At 39.2% G+C, this 18234-nt stretch overlaps 1 protein-coding gene across 11 annotated transcripts in view; it reads left to right on the top strand.

Annotated features, from left to right (window-relative positions):
* ralgapa1 (Ral GTPase activating protein catalytic subunit alpha 1) overlaps positions 1 to 18234 on the top strand; it is a 324614-nt gene that overhangs the window by 241364 nt on the left and 65016 nt on the right. For all 11 annotated transcript variants that reach the window (XM_048537681.2, XM_059649187.1, XM_048537674.2 and 8 more), the window contains 2 exons: positions 11588 to 11659; positions 15084 to 15207. In XM_048537681.2, the coding sequence (XP_048393638.1) occupies positions 11588 to 11659; positions 15084 to 15207 (196 nt within the window). The remainder of the gene's footprint in view (positions 1 to 11587; positions 11660 to 15083; positions 15208 to 18234) is intronic.

The raw sequence follows: 18234 nt of genomic DNA, 5'->3' as shown, positions 1-18234 counted from the left end.
CCAGCCCAGCTAGTCCCCCCCTCCCTAACCTTCTCCCACCTCAAGCCCCACCCCCACCCCCATCTCCTACCCACCAACCTCATCCCGCCTCCTTGACCTGTCCATCCTCCCTCTCCCCTCCCTAACTCCCCACCAACGTTCACTTTCACTGGCTCCAACCCCGCCTCTTTGACTTGTCTGTCTCCTCTCCACCGATCTTCTCCCTATTCATCCACCTCTCCCCCTCTCCCTATTTACTTCAGAATCCCCCTCCCCTCTTCCATTCCTGAGGAAGGGTCAAGACCCGAAACGTCAGCTTTCCTGCTCCTCTGATGCTGGTTGGCCTGCTGTGTTCGTCCAGCTGTACACTGTGTTACCTCAGATTCTGCAGCATCTGCAGTTCCTACTTTCTTTCCACTAAAGCAGTGCTGTCCTTTTTAGAACATGGATATATTAAAACCAAGAAAATTTAGCTCAAGTTGGTTATCTGCATGTTAGCTGTTTGTCAGTAATCATCATTTGGTCTCTGTAGACATTTTAGGAGAGCCGTCAAGCAAGTGAAAACAGCACAACCAAATAGAAATCGATCTTATTGGTTCAGTTCTTTATAGCAATTCTTCTGGATCTTATCTGTACAATCGCAAACCATTTACTGAAATCTTTCCACATCTGGTTGGGACTAACATCACATGAGAATATTCTGACAAGTTTATGCTGCCTCTGCTCCAAAAATGGATTGAGCACCTTGGATTCCCCGGAAATTAGGATATCTTTATAATACTTGAGCCGAACAGAAAACAATCATCCTACAAGTCCTGTCATCTATAAAGAGAACAGTCTAACGTAATATTTAACTTGAATCCTTCTAATAGTAAGCCCAGACATACAGATTGGTTCTGCCTTGTGAGGATCCAGTAAGAAAAAGGATAGCGTACACCAATTCTACTGAATAGAATTTGTACACATGTGTTATGTAATTATAAGCAGTCTCACACAGAAACACTGTGCAGAAACATCTCAATTTAAAATTCTCATATTTGAAATTTAATTTAAATTCCCCCATGACTTCACCCTGTAAGCATCTCCAGCTCTGCAAGTTTTTTGAGGTCACTGCATTCCCCAATTTTAAACTATTGACAATCATGCCTTCTCCTGTTGAGGCCCTTGTATCTAGAATTCTTTCCTTAAACATCTGCATCTCTGACCTTTTTTAAGATGCTCCTTAAACCTTCTTTTAAGTTGGCTTCTAATTACTGTAATTATTTAATTGCCTCCCCAAATAGCTTGCTATATGCCTCTGTCTAATTTTGTCTGACAGCTCTCTTGTGAGCGAGCTTGGATATTTTATTATACTAAAATTGTGATGTAAATGTAATTTGTTGTTGTACCTGCAGAAATCTTCCTCTTGATTTTTCCACTTGTTGGACAAGTCAATATATTTGTCTGAAGAGATTTAACACCTTTCTTAGAGTAATCACTGCTTAGTATATCTGAGGTTCAAAAGCACTATTTTAATGTGCTGGAAGCATGTCATTCTTTTCTGATGTCTTGCAGTGCGTAACTGCATCTTCAGAAAATATAGGATGATTATTACCATAAGGCATGATCGTTTTGGAAGCAAAGCTGAGAGTTGGCTATGTCCTCAAAAGAACATGAAATATCAAATACCAGCGTGAAATTTCCAAATGTTAGGATGCAGATTTCTGCATCCTTCCTAAGATTTGGAAGTACCCACATGACATGATTACTGTAGGCATATCTTGCCAGCCATCAAGCCAGAATAGGTGAATCTGCACATGCTCTTCACCATGTAGTTAACCCTGTCAAAATTCTTGCATCTTCTTTGCAGTGGCTGGCAAATAGCGAGTGGTTAAGGCCAAGAAGGCCTTGATCTCTCAAATAAATTTTGCATCTGCTTCCCTGATCTTCCCTGAAGGGTATTCTTCATTGGGTATCAGCAGTTGTCTAGCATTTCCAGTACCATGTATTCCATAAATGTATCACACTGTATCAGCAACAATTGCAATCTCTGAATTGTGGACAGCATCAAACTCCTTTATCTTCAATCCATTCACTAAGTCTGTATCAATCTTAATCGGTAGGTCAGTTGGTCAGAGAATTTCTCATGCAGCTCAGTGACTGCTAGCATTTTGTGCAAAAACAGCGTATCTTAATTCTATATCAGTAGAGTTCTTGAAATATATTAGATTGGCTGTCTGATTCAAACGTAATGAATCTGGAATAAGAATACTCTCCGACCAACTGGTGATGTACCAACAGCTTCTTCAGTGGGAAGTTTAGGGTCATAGCAGGTGAGGACCTCAGACAAAGTCAACATGTCTTTGATTTGGTCAAATAAATGCTGTTAATACTAAGTTCAAAACAATGTCTGATCTTGTTTCAGATGTTGTTTTGATTTTTCACTTACTTGAGCTAAGTGAAGTAAGAATTTTCAGATGAGTGTGCTGAAGAAGGGTCACTCTACTCAAAATGTTTTACTCTGTTTTCTCTTCACAGATGCTGCTGCATCTGATGAGTTTTTCCATCACTTTCTGTTTCAGTTCATTTCAGATCTCCAACATCTTTTTAAAAATTTATTTAAGAATTTTGTGATCTGATGCACTGTTCATATAAACTCCATAAACCATGCAAATCCATGATATTCCTGGATGGCAGAAATTACTTGATGGTCTTTCCTGTCTTCTGCAGATCTGCTGTGATGCCCTGCTTCCTGTGCACTGTAGCCTTAAACTTCTAGTGCAGGCATTGAGAATTCACACTTGTCATCAAATGTCAACCCAGCATCCAGTAATTTTTTCCATACTCTCAGCATTCAATGCTTCAGTGGATTCATAGGTGATAGTTTCATTGATTTGGCACAGTTATGCCTCCCATAACTTTTACTATGTTTAGTATAAGCTGTTAGACAATATCAGATATGTTGTGATTCCAAAAGGCAGGCTGTCAAAACAGTGTCAAGATGGTGTAATATTGGGTTGAAAAGTAATTTCTTCCTGCAAAGTAACTTGCCACGTGGTGTTTGCCTCTTGTTTGGTGAAGATTTTGCTATTTGAAACTTTAGCTAAGCTCTTGGCTATCAATGCCATTGATTGTATTATCATTGTACTTACTTTGTCTGAAGGCTTTCTCCCCATCTGTTCCCACTGCAATGAACGGTTCTGTGATTATCAAGATCCACAGTTAGCCACTGGACAATGTGGATCAATTTCCATACTTTGCATCGTTCTTAGAGCAAGGACTGATATCGACAATGAAATTCAACTTCACCTTCAATGTATCAGCGCAGCCTTTGGCTGTCTGAATGTTTGATGTCCAAGATCTTAAACCCAATATCAAACTCATGGTCTGCAGCGCAACAGTGTTACCAGCTCTCCAGTATGCATCAGATATGAACAGTATACAGCAGCTGTCCAAACACGTTGAAAGTTATCACTAATAATGCCTATATGCGATTCTGCAAGTCCACTGGTGGAATAAGTGCTTTAGTATTTTCTCTCAGGTCAACGTATCGAACTCTGAGGCAGTGGTTACTGTCAGTTACCTGCATTGGGCAAATCAAATGCTGCATATGCCTGACAGAAGACTTCCAAAACAAGCTTTATACTCTGAGCTTCATTATGGCAAGCAAGCAGTTACCAGGAGGGCAGAAGAAATGCTTCAAGAATATCTTCAAAGCCTCCCTGGAAAAGCACAGTACCCTCACCAACTTATGGGACAGTTTAGTCCAAGATTTCCCAAACTGGAGAAGAAGCACCTATATTTCTAGCGTCTCCAACAGGCCCAGGTGAAGAACAAACACAAACAGCAGAAGTATGTAATAACCTGAAGATCACATCTACCACTTCAGACAACAGTACTTGTCTGCTTGTGACAGGTTTTACAGATGCAGTATTGGGCATGTTAAGTGAACTCAGGACCCACAACACTAGGGTAGAAGAATGTCATTCTTCATCCCAAGGGACTGACTAAGATGAAAGAAGACTGTCTGTTCAAATTTAGTCAACACAAATTCTAATGGATCCATTCAGTTTTGGAACTGGGACTAAAGCAAAGCTCCATGTGGCTGGCTGTGAGACTTTCAAAATATACCCCTTGTGGAGCATGGTCTCAATCTCAACTTGTATCCTTGTATAAAGTTGGTATACAATTTTCCTGGTTGTGTGAAAATAGATGTTTGGTATCTACTTCATTGTGATGCAGTATGTAGTATTCAGTTCCTGAAGTGTTGTGGAAATCGTTGATTTAAATTAAGTGGCTTTTCTGTCTGATAACTGTTTCTAACTTGCTGGTAAGGTTGAGGCCTATGCAGACTCTCCTACTTGGAAGTGAACATGTGTGAATGTAGGTAAGGTATAATGTTTCAACAATTTCACTGTATTAATGTTGCCTGAAGCTGGCCTTTGAGGATGGTGCTTCTTGAACTTTGAGGCTTTGCAGATCCTATAGCAAAAAACAACTGCTGCAGCTGCCAATCATTGCGTTCCACTACATAAATAAGGCTTTCTTTCAGCCTGTGAACCTTCTTCACGCCGTCATGGGGAGCTTGCAAAAACTGGTGCCTTTTCCACACACGTCTCCAGAAACTGCCCTGGCACACTTTGTTCTGCATCCTCTATGCCAACTGTGCCCTTGTTTAGTTTGTAAGTTGCTGTCTACCTTCTGGAAAGTTCTTACATATGATAGAGTAGAATTCATTGCTCACCCTCGTCGAAATCCATGCCTTTCCACAGTTCTGTCTACGTTAACTGCTGGACTGGTACAGTGACTGGGTTGGCCTTCAAGTGATTTTGCCACGACACTATAATTTGACTTGGCATCTCCTCAGGCTTTTCTCATTCTTCAATCGTTGCTTGCTGGACCTACCTTGTCATTTGCCTGTTGTACTGTACTGCGATGAGCTTACTTCTGGCACTCGTTGCTCATTACCTCAATTTTTATGGTGTTTGCAGACTGTTTTCCGCCATACCTAGTTTGTTGGCAAATTAGTTCAAACCCTTTTCGATGAACATCAGCAACCTTTATTAAGTATTGCTGCATATGAGGGATGATGAGAGAAGACGTCTGTAGAATCTGGCTCTCAGGTTCCAGTTTCATATGTGATCTCACTATGCTGTACCTACTTAGAATGCATCTAAGGAGCTATTATTAAAATATATAGTTAACCATTTGTTGCACACTAATGTGTATCTAAATCAGCTTCATGCAAAGAAATAAATTCTGCCATGTAAAAATAATCATTTATTTTTTCTGTTCCTATTTTTCCAGTAACTAGACCTCTTGCCTTTCTGCAATATGTAACAAATTTATAATAACCTAGGGTTTGTTACCTCTAGATACTTCCATTCCAATGCTCCCCTAGCCAGCCTTCAATCTTTCATCCTGCAGAAATTTGAATTGAGCACAACTTGACCTATCTTTATCCCAACCTGCACCAAATCCTGTTCACTCATCACCCACATCAAGGGTGAGCAGGAAAATAAATTTGAGGACACAACAAGATTCGACCATGATCTCATTGAATAGTAGACCAAGCCAAATGGCCTTCTCCTACACACATACTGGTGTTTCAAAACCCCAAATATCACTCTTAAAACTGTAACACAGTTCAACCCAATTCTTGATCTTTCACATTCCTATCTCTGCAATCATCTTCGGTCTAACAGTCTTCCTTGAAATCTCCACTCTTCTATCTTTGGCCAGTTATACATTTCTATGTGGTTTGCCATGCCATTGACGACCAAACCATGAGCTGTGTAGGCCCAAAGTTGTGGTATTAGGATCCCTAAACTACTTTTCTCACATCCTTTATGATCATTCTCAAAGCTTATTTTTATGATCAAGCTTCTAGTCATCCACCCTTCTTTTAGCTTAGGGTCAATTCTTACCTGATTACACTCCTATGAAGTACCTTATAATGTCAAAAACATTGTGTAAAAACAAGTTGTTGTAAATACAGTTTTAGAAATTGTGAATACTTACATCAAGATTGAAATAACACTATCTTCTGCTGTTTACTTCTAGCAAATCAAAGTTGTGACCTATTGAGAGAGGTTAGAAAAAATAAAATTCTGCTTCATCAGCAAGAGACAAAATTTGTTGTTCAAATATATGAAGGAGCGATCTGAAGGGTGGATGGGTCTGTGTATATAATTTTTAACAGCAGAAAAGGATGCCAGAAAAACCTATTGACATAAATGTAAATTGGAAATGATGACCATACATTAGTATAGAAAATAGGAGCAACAGTAGGCCATTTGGCCCATTGAGCTTGCTCTGCCATTGGGTATAATCATGATTGATTTTCTGTCTCAATCCCATTCTCCCACTTTGCCCCCGTGTCCCTTGAGGCATTTAGGATCCAGAAATCCAACGGTTTATTCCTGAAGTATATTCAGTTAATTAGTCTCCACTGTCTTATGTGGTCGAGAATTCTATAGGCCAGCACACTCTGTGAGGAAATTTCTCCTCATCTTTGTCCTAAATTGTCTTGGAAATTAAAACAGCATACAGTACTCCCAAGTGTGGTGTCACAAAGGCCCCTTACAGCAGCGACAAGATTTTCTTGCTCCTTTGCAACGAAGGCTGACATATCATAGAACATAGAACATAGAACAGTACAGCACAGAACAGGCCCTTCAGCCCACGATGTTGTGCCGACCATTGATCCTCATGTATGCACCCTCAAATTTCTGTGACCATATGCATGTCCAGCAGTCTCTTAAATGTCCCCAATGACCTTGCTTCCACAACTGCTGCTGGCAACGCATTCCAGGCTCTCACAACTCACTGTGTAAAGAACCCGCCTCTGACATTCCCTCTATACTTTCCTCTAACCAGCTTAAAACTATGACCCCTCGCGATAGCCATTTCTGCCCTGGGAAATAGTCTCTGGGTATCAACTCTATCTATGCCTCTCATTTTCTTGTATACCTCCTCCTTTTCTCCAATGAAAAAAAGTCCGAGCTCAGTCAACCTCTCTTCATAAGATAAGCCCTCCAGTCCAGGCAGCATCCTGGTAAACCTCCTCTGAACCCTCTCCAAAGCATCCACATCTTTCCTATAATAGGGCGACCAGAACTGGACACAGTATTCTAAGTGCGGTCGAACCAAAGTTTTATAGAGCTGCAACAAGATCTCACGACTCTTAAACTCATGCTTAAGCTGCATGCTTTTTCATCTTCATAGGTTAGGGGTGGCAGATTTCCTTCCAAAAGGGCATTGGGGAATCAGTTTTTATGAAATCGGCTGTGATTATATAATCAACATTTGTCCATCTTTTATATTGAACTAAAATTTCACCGTCTGCCATGGTGGGATTCAAAGCCATGCCCTCAGATGCCATTAGCCTGAGATTCTGGATTACCAATCCATTTGCATTACCAGTTGACTGACAACTTTTTGCAATGCAGTACCTTACATTGGCTGCAGCTTGGTGGATGAGGGAAAGAAGACTATAAGAAGACAAATCATAGAATTGTTGTGGTGGAGGAGGTCATTCAAAAGCATTCTATCTGGGTGCATAACAGGCTGGTATGGCAACTACTCTGCCCAGGACTGTAACAAACTACAGTAAGTTGTGCGCACATTATCAAGGACGCCTTCCACCCCAATAATGGTCTCTTACAAATTCTCCCATCAGGCAAAAGATACAGAAGCTTGAACACATACACCAACAGGTTCAAGAACGGTAACTTCCTTGCTGTTATTAGACTGTTCAATGGACTTCTCAAACTTCCAATAATGTTGATCTTGCTTTGCACACCTCAAGTGCAGCTGTATCTTTGTATGCCTCGCTCTGTCTAAACATCTTGATCTGTATGTCCTTGTTTCGTATGATCTCTGCCTATACTGCTTGCAAATCAAAGTTCTTCACTGCATTTAGGTACGTGCGACTGTAATAAATCAAATCAAATTATTCAGATCATGCCTACATGCATTTTCTTACCGAGTTCCAATCTCCTGCCTTTTCTCCCATGTCTCTGCACACTGTTTCTATTCAAATAATCATACAACGCCCTCTCGAAGTCCTCAATTGAACCTGCTTCCACCATATGATCGGGCAATGTTGTGCTCCTGAGATGCTGCTTGGCCTGCTGTGTTCATCCAGCTCCACACTTTGTCATCTTGGATTCTCCAGCATCTGCAGTTCCCATTATCACTGATGCATGAAATGTTTTGCTTAGGTGGAGAGGTGCAGTGGGAGAGAGATCTCCTGAGGTTTGTCCGGAGGGAGGAGGGTAACTTCTTCAGGTTAGGCATCTCTGGAAGCCTCAGTGGATCTCTCTTCCACTGCACCTCTCCACCTATCTTCTCCTCTAACCATCTTCGATCTGCCTCCCCGTCTCTCCCTATTTATTTCAGAACTCTCTCCCCATCCCCCTTTTCTGATGAAACGTCTAGGCCCGAAACATCAGCTTTTGTGCTCCTAAGATGCTGCTTGGCCTTTGTTCATCCAGCTCCACACTTTGTGATCTCAGAGTCTCCAGCATCTGCAGTTCCCATTATCTCTGATACAATATCTTCAAAGTGCCTTCTGAATTCATCCTTTATAATTGACTGTCATCATTTTCCCTACTACTGATGTCAGACTCATCAGTCTGTAATTCCCAGTTTTCTCCCTCCTTTTTTTGAAAAGTAGTGTGGTTATATTTGCCACCCTCCAATCTACAGGAATTATTCCAGAATCTACAAAACTTTGGAAAATGACGACTAGTACATTCACTGTCTCAATGGCTGTGATCCTTAAATTACCAGGCCCAAGAGATGTATCAACTTCTGGTCCCATTAATTTCCACGGCACTTTTTTTTTTCCACTATTATGAATTTCCTTCAGTTTCTCCTTCCCAATAACCCTTGCGACACTTGCATTTCTGGGAAGTTATTTGTGGCTGCTATGAATACAGAATCAAAGTAGTTGTTTAATTGCTGTCCCATTTCTTTCTTCTCCATTGTTAGTTCTCCAGAATTTCAGAACTGTAAGGGACCTGCATTAGTCTTCAACAAGCTTTTTCATTTTGCATATTTATGGAAGATCTCGTACTTTATCTACATTGCTTTCATACTCTACTTATTCAAACTTCTGGTCCTGCTTTGCCATATTCTAAACTGCTCTCCGTCCTCAGGTTTACATCTTCGACTTGTGATCTGACATTTTCAGTAACTTCTTTTGTTAGCCAAGGTTGGGCCACTGTTCCTATTGAATTTTTATCCCAGAAATAACTGTTGCAATACATGAATTTGTTCCTTTAAACCTAGCATTGCCTATCGCCATCGTGCTTCTTAACCAATCAATCACAGCCAACTTTTGCCCCATACCAAAACAGTTTTCCTTAGTTTAAATTTAAGACCCTGCCTTTGCATTGGACAACTTGACCTTCTATCCCAGTGAGGAATTATCATATTTTGGTCACCCTTCCCTAAAGGACTTCACACCACAAGATTATTAATTAATCCTTCCTCATTGCATAATACCAAATCTAGGATAACCCATTCTCTGTTTGGTTCGACAATGTACAGGTCTAAAAAATAACCACCTTATACATACACCAGGATTTCAACCACCATTGTGTTATTGCTCATGTAGTTTGCTCAGTCTGTATATAGAATATAGTGACCCATGATCACTGTAGCATCCTTGGTGCATACACCTTTAATTTCTTGTTTAATACTGTCCTGCTACTTCATTATTATTTTTCGAATACCATAAATAATCCCCACTAATGTTTTATGCCTTTTTTTTGATTCACTGAGACTGATTCTACATTGCATCATAGAGTCATAAAGCATAACAGACCTCTCAGTCCAGTTAGTTCACGCCAACCATGTTCCCAAACTAAACTAGTCCCACTTGTCTGCATTTGGCCCATATTTTTCCTGCAGTGTCACTCTTTGATTTTTTTCAAACTCAACCTGCTCCAGAGTCGAAGTATCTCCTGCAGGTCCAGTTCCCTCTATTCTACTTCTGCAATCTGCATTCCAATACAGCTCTATCTCCATGCTCTTGCTTGTGTTCACTATTCATACTTCAGGAAATGATGCCCTCCAAACTGATTACCTTCCTCTGACAACCATAGCCATCTGTTTGTATAAGATAAGAATCATTGGTTCTGCAACACAATCCTTTTTTGTCTTTGTTACCATCATGTTAGGGACAGTTACATTGAAGAAAAAGCCAATTACCCAATGCTTAATTGCTCAAGACTTCACATTTTGATAATAAAAATTAACTTCATGTTAAGTATAGCAAATTCCACTATAGCTCATAGAGTTATGCCATAAACTCTATTCTACTTGTTCTTGTCTCCAAGAGCTCCCTTTTACATGACCAAAGTCTTGAAAGTTTATTCAGCACTTAAGAGATCAACCCAAGGGTATGGCCTGACTGTCCAGAATTCTGTTTAATTTCTCCTTAGTGTTCCAACTGTTCTTCAAGGTGTGAAATTTCAAGGGGATCCTTCCATTAGTTTTTGGCTAAGCAGTCTTCAATATTAACTTCTAGATTGTTGAATGCAGTGAAACCCATCTGCTTCCTTCCTCAGAAGTTACTGCCTTTCACTGTGAAATTGCTTCATTTATCATCAAACTCAGGATATCTTTCAGTTTCGTTTCCCCTCAGAAATTTCAAGCTGTGTTTGTGCCCATTCTCGTTCTGTGCAGTGAATAATAATTAGTATCCTGTCTGCTCAAGGCTCAATTAACTCTTCCACTCTGTTAATCCAAACTGCGACTTATACAAATCCAATCACTGCAATCTTCTATAAGAAGGATTTAGATAAAATAAGCAAAGGAACTGCCTGACCTCCACAGCCTCAGAGCATGACAACATTCTTGTGATGATTAAATGCAAACTAATCATTTGTGCCTTTAGCACACTCTTTAATTCTATTAGCTATATTAATCATTGTTATCTCTAATAGATTTCTACTGTTCTCGTTCCCAGAAATTTTATGCCTATTAGTGAACACCCATTTTGGCTAACTACTTTTTACCTTTACTTTTGGGAATTGATGAACATTTTGAAACATTTATTTACAAGGCTGGACTTGCTGTCTCTCATAAAAACTCAATCATAGGCTATCCATTTTTCAACTTTTCACCCTTCTAGTTCTGAGCTCATTAAATAAAAACTTGGAACTACTCTTAATCCAGGATTTGAATTATGGAGTCAAGCATTGGCAACACCTTGACATTGAGGGCAAATACTGTTCCTCCTCAAATTTAACATTTGTGTGCCTGTGGCTGGATCAAAGCTATGGTAAGGTCAGGAGCTGAGTGATTCTGATATTAATAATGTAAGAGGAGGTTGATGGGTCAATAATAAACCAGTTTTGGTTAATGCCTTTTTTTTAGATAAGGAGGGCAAGCTTAAAACTGTCCAAATGGAGGCCAGTGCTGGTTTTACTAAAATAGTTTATTTCGGTTAGCAGCAATGTATCAGATAATTGTTATGAATTTCATCTTGGGTACTGCTGATGTTTCAATTAATGATTGTCATCAAGGTACTATGATTGATTCACAGCTTCAGCCATTTTATTCTAATAAAACTATTAGTGTCCATTATAATATTAAACTTTCTGATTTACCATAGGACCAGTTTCCATCTTCTGAAGAAAAATGAAAAGCTTTTGCGGGAACTTAAAAACCTAGACTCAAGGCAATGGTAAGTCTTTTCTGCAGTAATTGGTATGTTTCAGGCTGAAATGTTTCACGAATTCATTGGATAATTTTTGGATTTTCATTTAAACAAGGCCCACAGCAAGTCTTTCCTCATTGTACCTTTTGTAACCTGAATGACAATTTTTGATGAAACTCATTACCAAACACCAAAAAAGGGTAAATGTACTGTAAATGAGCTACAAAATCATTATTGAAAGTAACACCCCACAATTCAAAAACTGGTAGAAAAGTCTGCCATCACCCAATTGAATTATGTTCTCTAACACAAACCTGCAATTGTTTCTGACTTGTTTAATTCAGTTTCCAGAGTGATAATGAGCTGAACCATCTTTTCTTTCAAAAAACATACTCATAAGACTAGAGCCAGTGGGCAGAACATGTCATTTGTATGCCTGAGATCTCATTCTCAAAGCAACTGTTGTTGCATTGAGATCTCCTGGAGGATAACAAAAATCTTACAGATGTCCTTAGGACATCCCTGAAGAAGTCAGATGTCCCTGTTGACTTGCAGGAGTCTCTATTTTGTCACTGACCAAGATAGAAAACATTCATTCATGAAGGCAACCAACATGTTCAGAGACTTCATCCAGTGTAAGAAGAGATGAGGCCAAGGTACTTCAACACAGCTTATCTATCTGACCCACCAAGCACCTTGTGGGAGAGTTTCCAGACCATGCATTGAACTTACCAGCTATTTCAGAACCCACCAAAGCAGAGTGGAGACAAGTTATCCTCAACCCTAAAGGACTGCCTAAGAAAAGCAATTAGTCTGACCACTCCAGGGCCTTGGGCCAATCTTCACCTTGGCTTGTAGCTGCTTCTGGATTCTTTTTCTAAATGAAGACTTTTCATGTGACTGGATGACAAGATGCAGAGCTGGGCAAAGATGTAGCAGATGGAATTCAATCCAGAAAATTGAGAAGTGATTGTTTTGGAAGGTTGAATTTAAATGCTGAATACAGGGTTAATGACAGGGTTCTTGGCAATGTGGAGGAACAGAGGGGTCTTAGGGTCCATGCTCATAGATCCCTCAAAGCTGCGACCCAAGTTAATAGGGTTCTTAAGAAGGCATATTGCGTTTTGGCTTTCAATAGCAGGGGAATTGCGTTTAAGAGCCACGAGGCTATGTTGCAGCTTTATAAAACCCTGGTTGGACCACACTTGTAATATTGTGTTCAGTTCTGGTTGCCTCATTATAGGAAGGATGTGGAAGCTTTAGAGAGGATGCAGAGGAGATTTACCAGGATGCTGCCTGTATTGGAGGGTAGGTCTTATGAGGAAAGGTTGAGGGAGCTAGAGCTTTTCTCATTGGAGCGAAGAAGGATGAGAGGTGACTTGATAGAGGTGTACAACATGATGTGAGGCATAGGTAGAGTGGATAGCCAGAGACCTTGTCCCAGGGTGGAAATGACAATTACAAGGGGACATAATTTTAAGGTGATTGGAGGAAGATATAGGGGAGATATCAGAGATAGATTCTTTACACTGAGAGTTTTGGGTGCATGGAATGCATTGCTGGCAATGATAGTGGAGTTAGATGCATAAGGGACATTCAAGCAACTCTTGGATAAGCTCATGGATGATAGTAAAAGATAGGGTATGCAGGGTAGTTTGATCTTAGAGTAGGATAGTATGTCGACACAACATCGTGGGCTGAAGGGCCTGTATTGTGCTGTACTGTTCTATGTCCTGTGTTCTCATTTTGGTGTTTGCTGATGCTAACAAAACTTTGGGTTTTTGAGTTGGTTAAATAAGGGAAGGCAATGCTTCTGGTGAACATCTTACCATATTGAAAGTAGTAGAAATGTTGTGGTTCACTCAACACTAAAACATTGTACAAATCTGTCACTGAACATTAACCAGCAAAACCAATATTTGAAGTTTTACCTTTAATTCATTGTTTAAAAAAACTATAGTGTATAGTATAACTTCTGTCTTTCCTATGCTTGTTATGTGCGTACGTATAAACAATGTCTGTTGTGAATTTTCACTGTAAACTAGCTATGTGAATTACCTTTTTATGTACTCCTGTGGGATAAAATTGATGAATTAAGTGACAAGTGTTTTTGCTACTTCAGACAGGCTTCAATTTGAGATAATCCAAGTTTAAGAATCCAAGATAACAAAAGTGTGGAGCTGGATGAACACAGCAGGCCAAGCGGCATCTCAGGAGCACAAAAGCTGACGTTTTGGGCCTAGACCCTTCATCAAGGGTCTAGGCCCAAAGCGTCAGCTTTTGTGCTCCTGAGATGCCGCTTGGCCTGCTGTGTTCATCCAGCTCCACACTTTGTTATCTAGGCTTCAGTTTTAAGCTGTTTTCATGAGTTATCCTACAATTTGGGGATAATTCATTTGAATGTGATACATTTGCTGCTACCTTTTAATGATACTCATGTTCTAAAAATTATTTAATTTTGACACACGACTCTCATTTCCCCCTTCAGTTCTCTTTGATCATTAGAAACGTCGACACGTGTGTACCCTTCACAGGGAATTTCATTCTTTTGTTAATTGTTGGATATGATCGTCATTGACATGGCCAGTATTCCTTAATTTTGTTTGGGAAGATTGTGCTAAACTACCTCCTTGAACCACTGTAGGCAATGAAGTGCAGTTGTAGTGCTATTAGGAAGAAAAAGCAACCGTGAGGAATCAATATTCTACTTGTAAGTCAAAACACTGTGTGACCTGGAGGAAGGCTTGCAGAAGACCATGTTTCCAATGTTTGTGCTGCCTTTGGCCTTCTAGGTTGCAGGTTTGGAAAGTCTGCACTTAATCCCCTTAGAGTCATGAAATGTAGAGCACAGAAACAGACCCTTCAGTCCAACTCTTCCATGCCAACCAGATATCCTAAATAAATCTAGGCCCAATTGTCAGTATTTGGCCTGTATGTCTCTAAACCTTCTCTATTCGTATACCCATCCAGATGCCTTTTAAATGTTGTAATTGTACCAGCCTCTACCACCTTGACTATTCACTATCTGTGAACCTCATGATTTTATAAACCTGTATAAGGTCACTCTTCATCCTCTAATGCTCCAGGGAAAATAGCCCCAGTCTCTCCCTATAGCTCAAACCCTCCAACCCTGGCAACATCCTTGTAAATCTTTTCTGAATCCTTTTAAGTTTCACAACATCTTTCCTATGGAGAATTGAAGTACGATAACAAACAAAGCCAGAGATGCAGCGGACTGTGATTTTGCCCTTCCAGCTTTTGAAGGGCAAAATCTCCCAGTAATCTTCCTTTAGTTTGGTGACAGTTATTTTAACTCTGCTTCCACAAGTAGCAAATCTGTAGATTTTGCAAAAAAGTGGAAGATCCAACATTGCATTATTTGATATTATTATAGAATGTGTTTTTTTTGTCTCATGTTAAATTAACTTAACTACTGTTTTGTTCCATGCAGTCGAGAAACACACAAGATAGCAGTGTTTTATGTTGCTGAAGGGCAGGAAGATAAACACTCCATTCTAACGAATACTGGAGGAAGCCAATCCTATGAGGATTTTGTAGCGGGGCTTGGTTGGGAGGTAAAGTTCCTTGTGCTTTCTCAACTTATCTACTATTCACATCGCTTACTATATTGGGGTATTTCTTTAACTCGAATATTGTTCCCATCTTGTTAGAGACCAGTAACTTTTTTTTTAAAGTATGAAAGAAGAAATCCAAATCCTAGTGATTGATTAAAAGAATGAAGCTACAAGATTCCACAGCTTAAAAATAATTTTCTTTCCTATATAAGAATCTAACAAAGTAAATCTTAAATACTATCTTGATTAATTTCATACAATTTTTTGATTAATTTCCTATACTGTAGCACCCAGAATCAACAACAGTTAAGCAGGCAAATTATAGATAATTATGAGCTATAAATTACCCGTTGAATGGCAAATACAACTGGGACAGATTTTATAAATTGGCTGGACAATCCACACAGCGTGAAGTTCCTTGAACTCAGTCACAGTGTCCTTCAAAACACTCTCTTCTTTTCAAGGGATGGCAGCTCCTTGTCTTCTGTTCCTACCCAAGTTCTAGCTTCACAAAACTGAACAAAAAGAGCACATATGCAGAATTTCCTCAGCCTTGCTTGCTATGGCATATGTATATCCATGTATGTTGGAAAAGAAATCAAGTTGCTTTTAAGAAACATCAAATAATGCTTTCAAGAATTTTTCATTTGGCAAAATCGTGCCACTTGTAAAATTCTCAGTGCATGCCTGATACTATGAACTAGCCTCTAGTTTATTACATATTCTATAAGCAGTAGCAGTTGTATTGATGTCAAAGTCCCAGAAAGAATAGCTCCCTTAATTGATAAATCAAAATGATTTATAGCAAGTTTCTTGCAAAATAATTATCAAGTCATATTTGCCACTTATTTTGTGTATCAAAGCATGAGATTCTTCCACAACATAGCACTCATTTCCCACCCAATCGAGTAGACTGTTGACACTATTGGGAATCATTTTCTATGTGCATACATGAAGAAAAGCCATTTAAGGTCCTAGAGGGATTCCTACTGTGTCCAGATCTATCCCAGCAAATGTCTTCCATTCAGGAAAGGAGTCAGGAAGTAAAGGCCCAAAATGTTGAAGTACATCGAAGATATCAACTGTTAATTTTTGTCACTTCTAAAATCTTGGGATTTCTATTTAATCACGGTGTGGATTTTAGGACTGGGCCTTCAATCAAATGCTACTTTTGCAGATCAGCTCTTGAAAACCAAAGATTTTTATTTATAGTATATAAACAAAGCAATGTTAGGGTTTTTGTGAATATCTTCCTTTTGATATCCAAGATGTAATATTATGATGAATATTTTGTGATGTTTATTTCATTGTCTCCATATATCATAATTTTTTTTGTTTCCAGTAGTACATTATGATAGTTCACAAAGTATTGGAACTTCTACCCATAAATTTCAATCTAAATCTCAGGACATCTATCTAATCTTTTTCACCATATCCTGCTAACACTCGTTAACCTTATGATCTAGTCCACCTTTTTCAGTTACAAGCATTATAACCTGTGAATCAAAAGAACAATGATTTGCTGTTGTTTACAAACAAATGTTTGTAGGTTCCTCAAGCATGGACAAGATCATGGATGAGCAGATGATGCCAAAATCCTGTCTATTCTTGATTACCTTACACCCTCTTGCTTATCAAATATCTATCTACCACTTCCTTACAGATATTTGAATAGTCTACTTACATGCCTTTTTGAGGAAGAAACTTCCAAATACCAGAGTCATCTGCATGAAAACAAATTCTCCTCATCTCTAAAACAAAGTACTGTTGATGCTATAAGTCTGAAGCAGAAACAGAAATTGCTGGAGAAGCTCAGCATTGTTGAGAGAAAGCAGAGATAACGTTCCAGATCCAGTGACCTTTCTTCAGAATCATTTCTCTAGCAATTTCTATTTTTGTTTCTCCTTAGCTGTGTTTTAAATGGACAATTCATAATTTTAAACAGTGACCCTAGTTTCACATTCCCCCACAAGAGGACACATCCTTTGTTATCCACTTGTCAATACCCCTCAAAATCTTTATGCTTCAGTCAAGTGGCCTCTTACTTTTCTAAACTCCAGCAGATACTATTCTAGCCTGTCTAACATTTCGTCCTATGACAAATCATCTATTCCGGATAATTGCCGGGTAAACCTTCTCTGAATTATTTCCAATGCATTTATATCCTTCCTTAAATATGGAAGAAAATACTGTACACAGTATTCCAGATGTGATCTTACTAATGCCCATATATAACAATTATAATCTCCCTGCTTTTGTATTTAATTCAATTCGGAATAAACTGGAACATTCTATTTATTTTTTCATATTCACTTGCGGGATGCAGTCATCACTGGCTGGCCAACATTTGTTACCTGAGCCTAGTTGCCCTTGAGAAGGTGGTGATGAGCAGCCTTACATTTCAGAGGACAATTGAGAGTCAACTACAAAGAACAAGGAGAACAAAGAAATCAGTCTTTTACTTTACTTGAACAGCTTGTGAAATAGATTAAACATTAGAAGACCGCTCGCCACTGCCGTTGCAGGAAGTTTTCTTAAAGTGTGCCAAATGACTTTTGCAGAGAAGAAAGACACGTTGCCAAAACTTTTCAGCTTTCACTCATCAGGACAAATGCAACAATTCCAGATTTCAAACAATTGTGATAACTTATACTACCAGACAAAAAGGTTGCTGAATGGTTTACAAGTTCACTGTGGCTGAGTTTTGCAGATGTGCCATGCAACAACTTCTGGAAATTCAAAAAAAACTCTGCCATTTCTTTGCAGAGAATTCCTGCCTTTGAACATGTGTTGTTTCTAGCAAATATCTGTTGTGAGCTTGACTGATGACCTAAAATTGGCTGTTAATGTAAATAATAGTGCATTTAGGATTGTTCTACTCAACTGAAGAGTCATGTATAACAGTCAGTTTTTTGTTTTGGATTTTGCAAGCCTGGGCAGATTAAGAAAAATTTCCTCCAACTCAGTAATGTTACATCTCCTAACGTGCAAAAAATCACAAGTAGTCCAGCATATTATTAAATGGCA

The sequence above is a fragment of the Stegostoma tigrinum genome, chromosome 10 (assembly GCF_030684315.1).
Source record: "Stegostoma tigrinum isolate sSteTig4 chromosome 10, sSteTig4.hap1, whole genome shotgun sequence".
In the NCBI taxonomy this organism is placed as follows: domain Eukaryota; kingdom Metazoa; phylum Chordata; class Chondrichthyes; order Orectolobiformes; family Stegostomatidae; genus Stegostoma; species Stegostoma tigrinum.
Note: the sequence above shows the minus strand (reverse complement) of the source record. Positions and strands in the feature narration are given on the sequence as shown.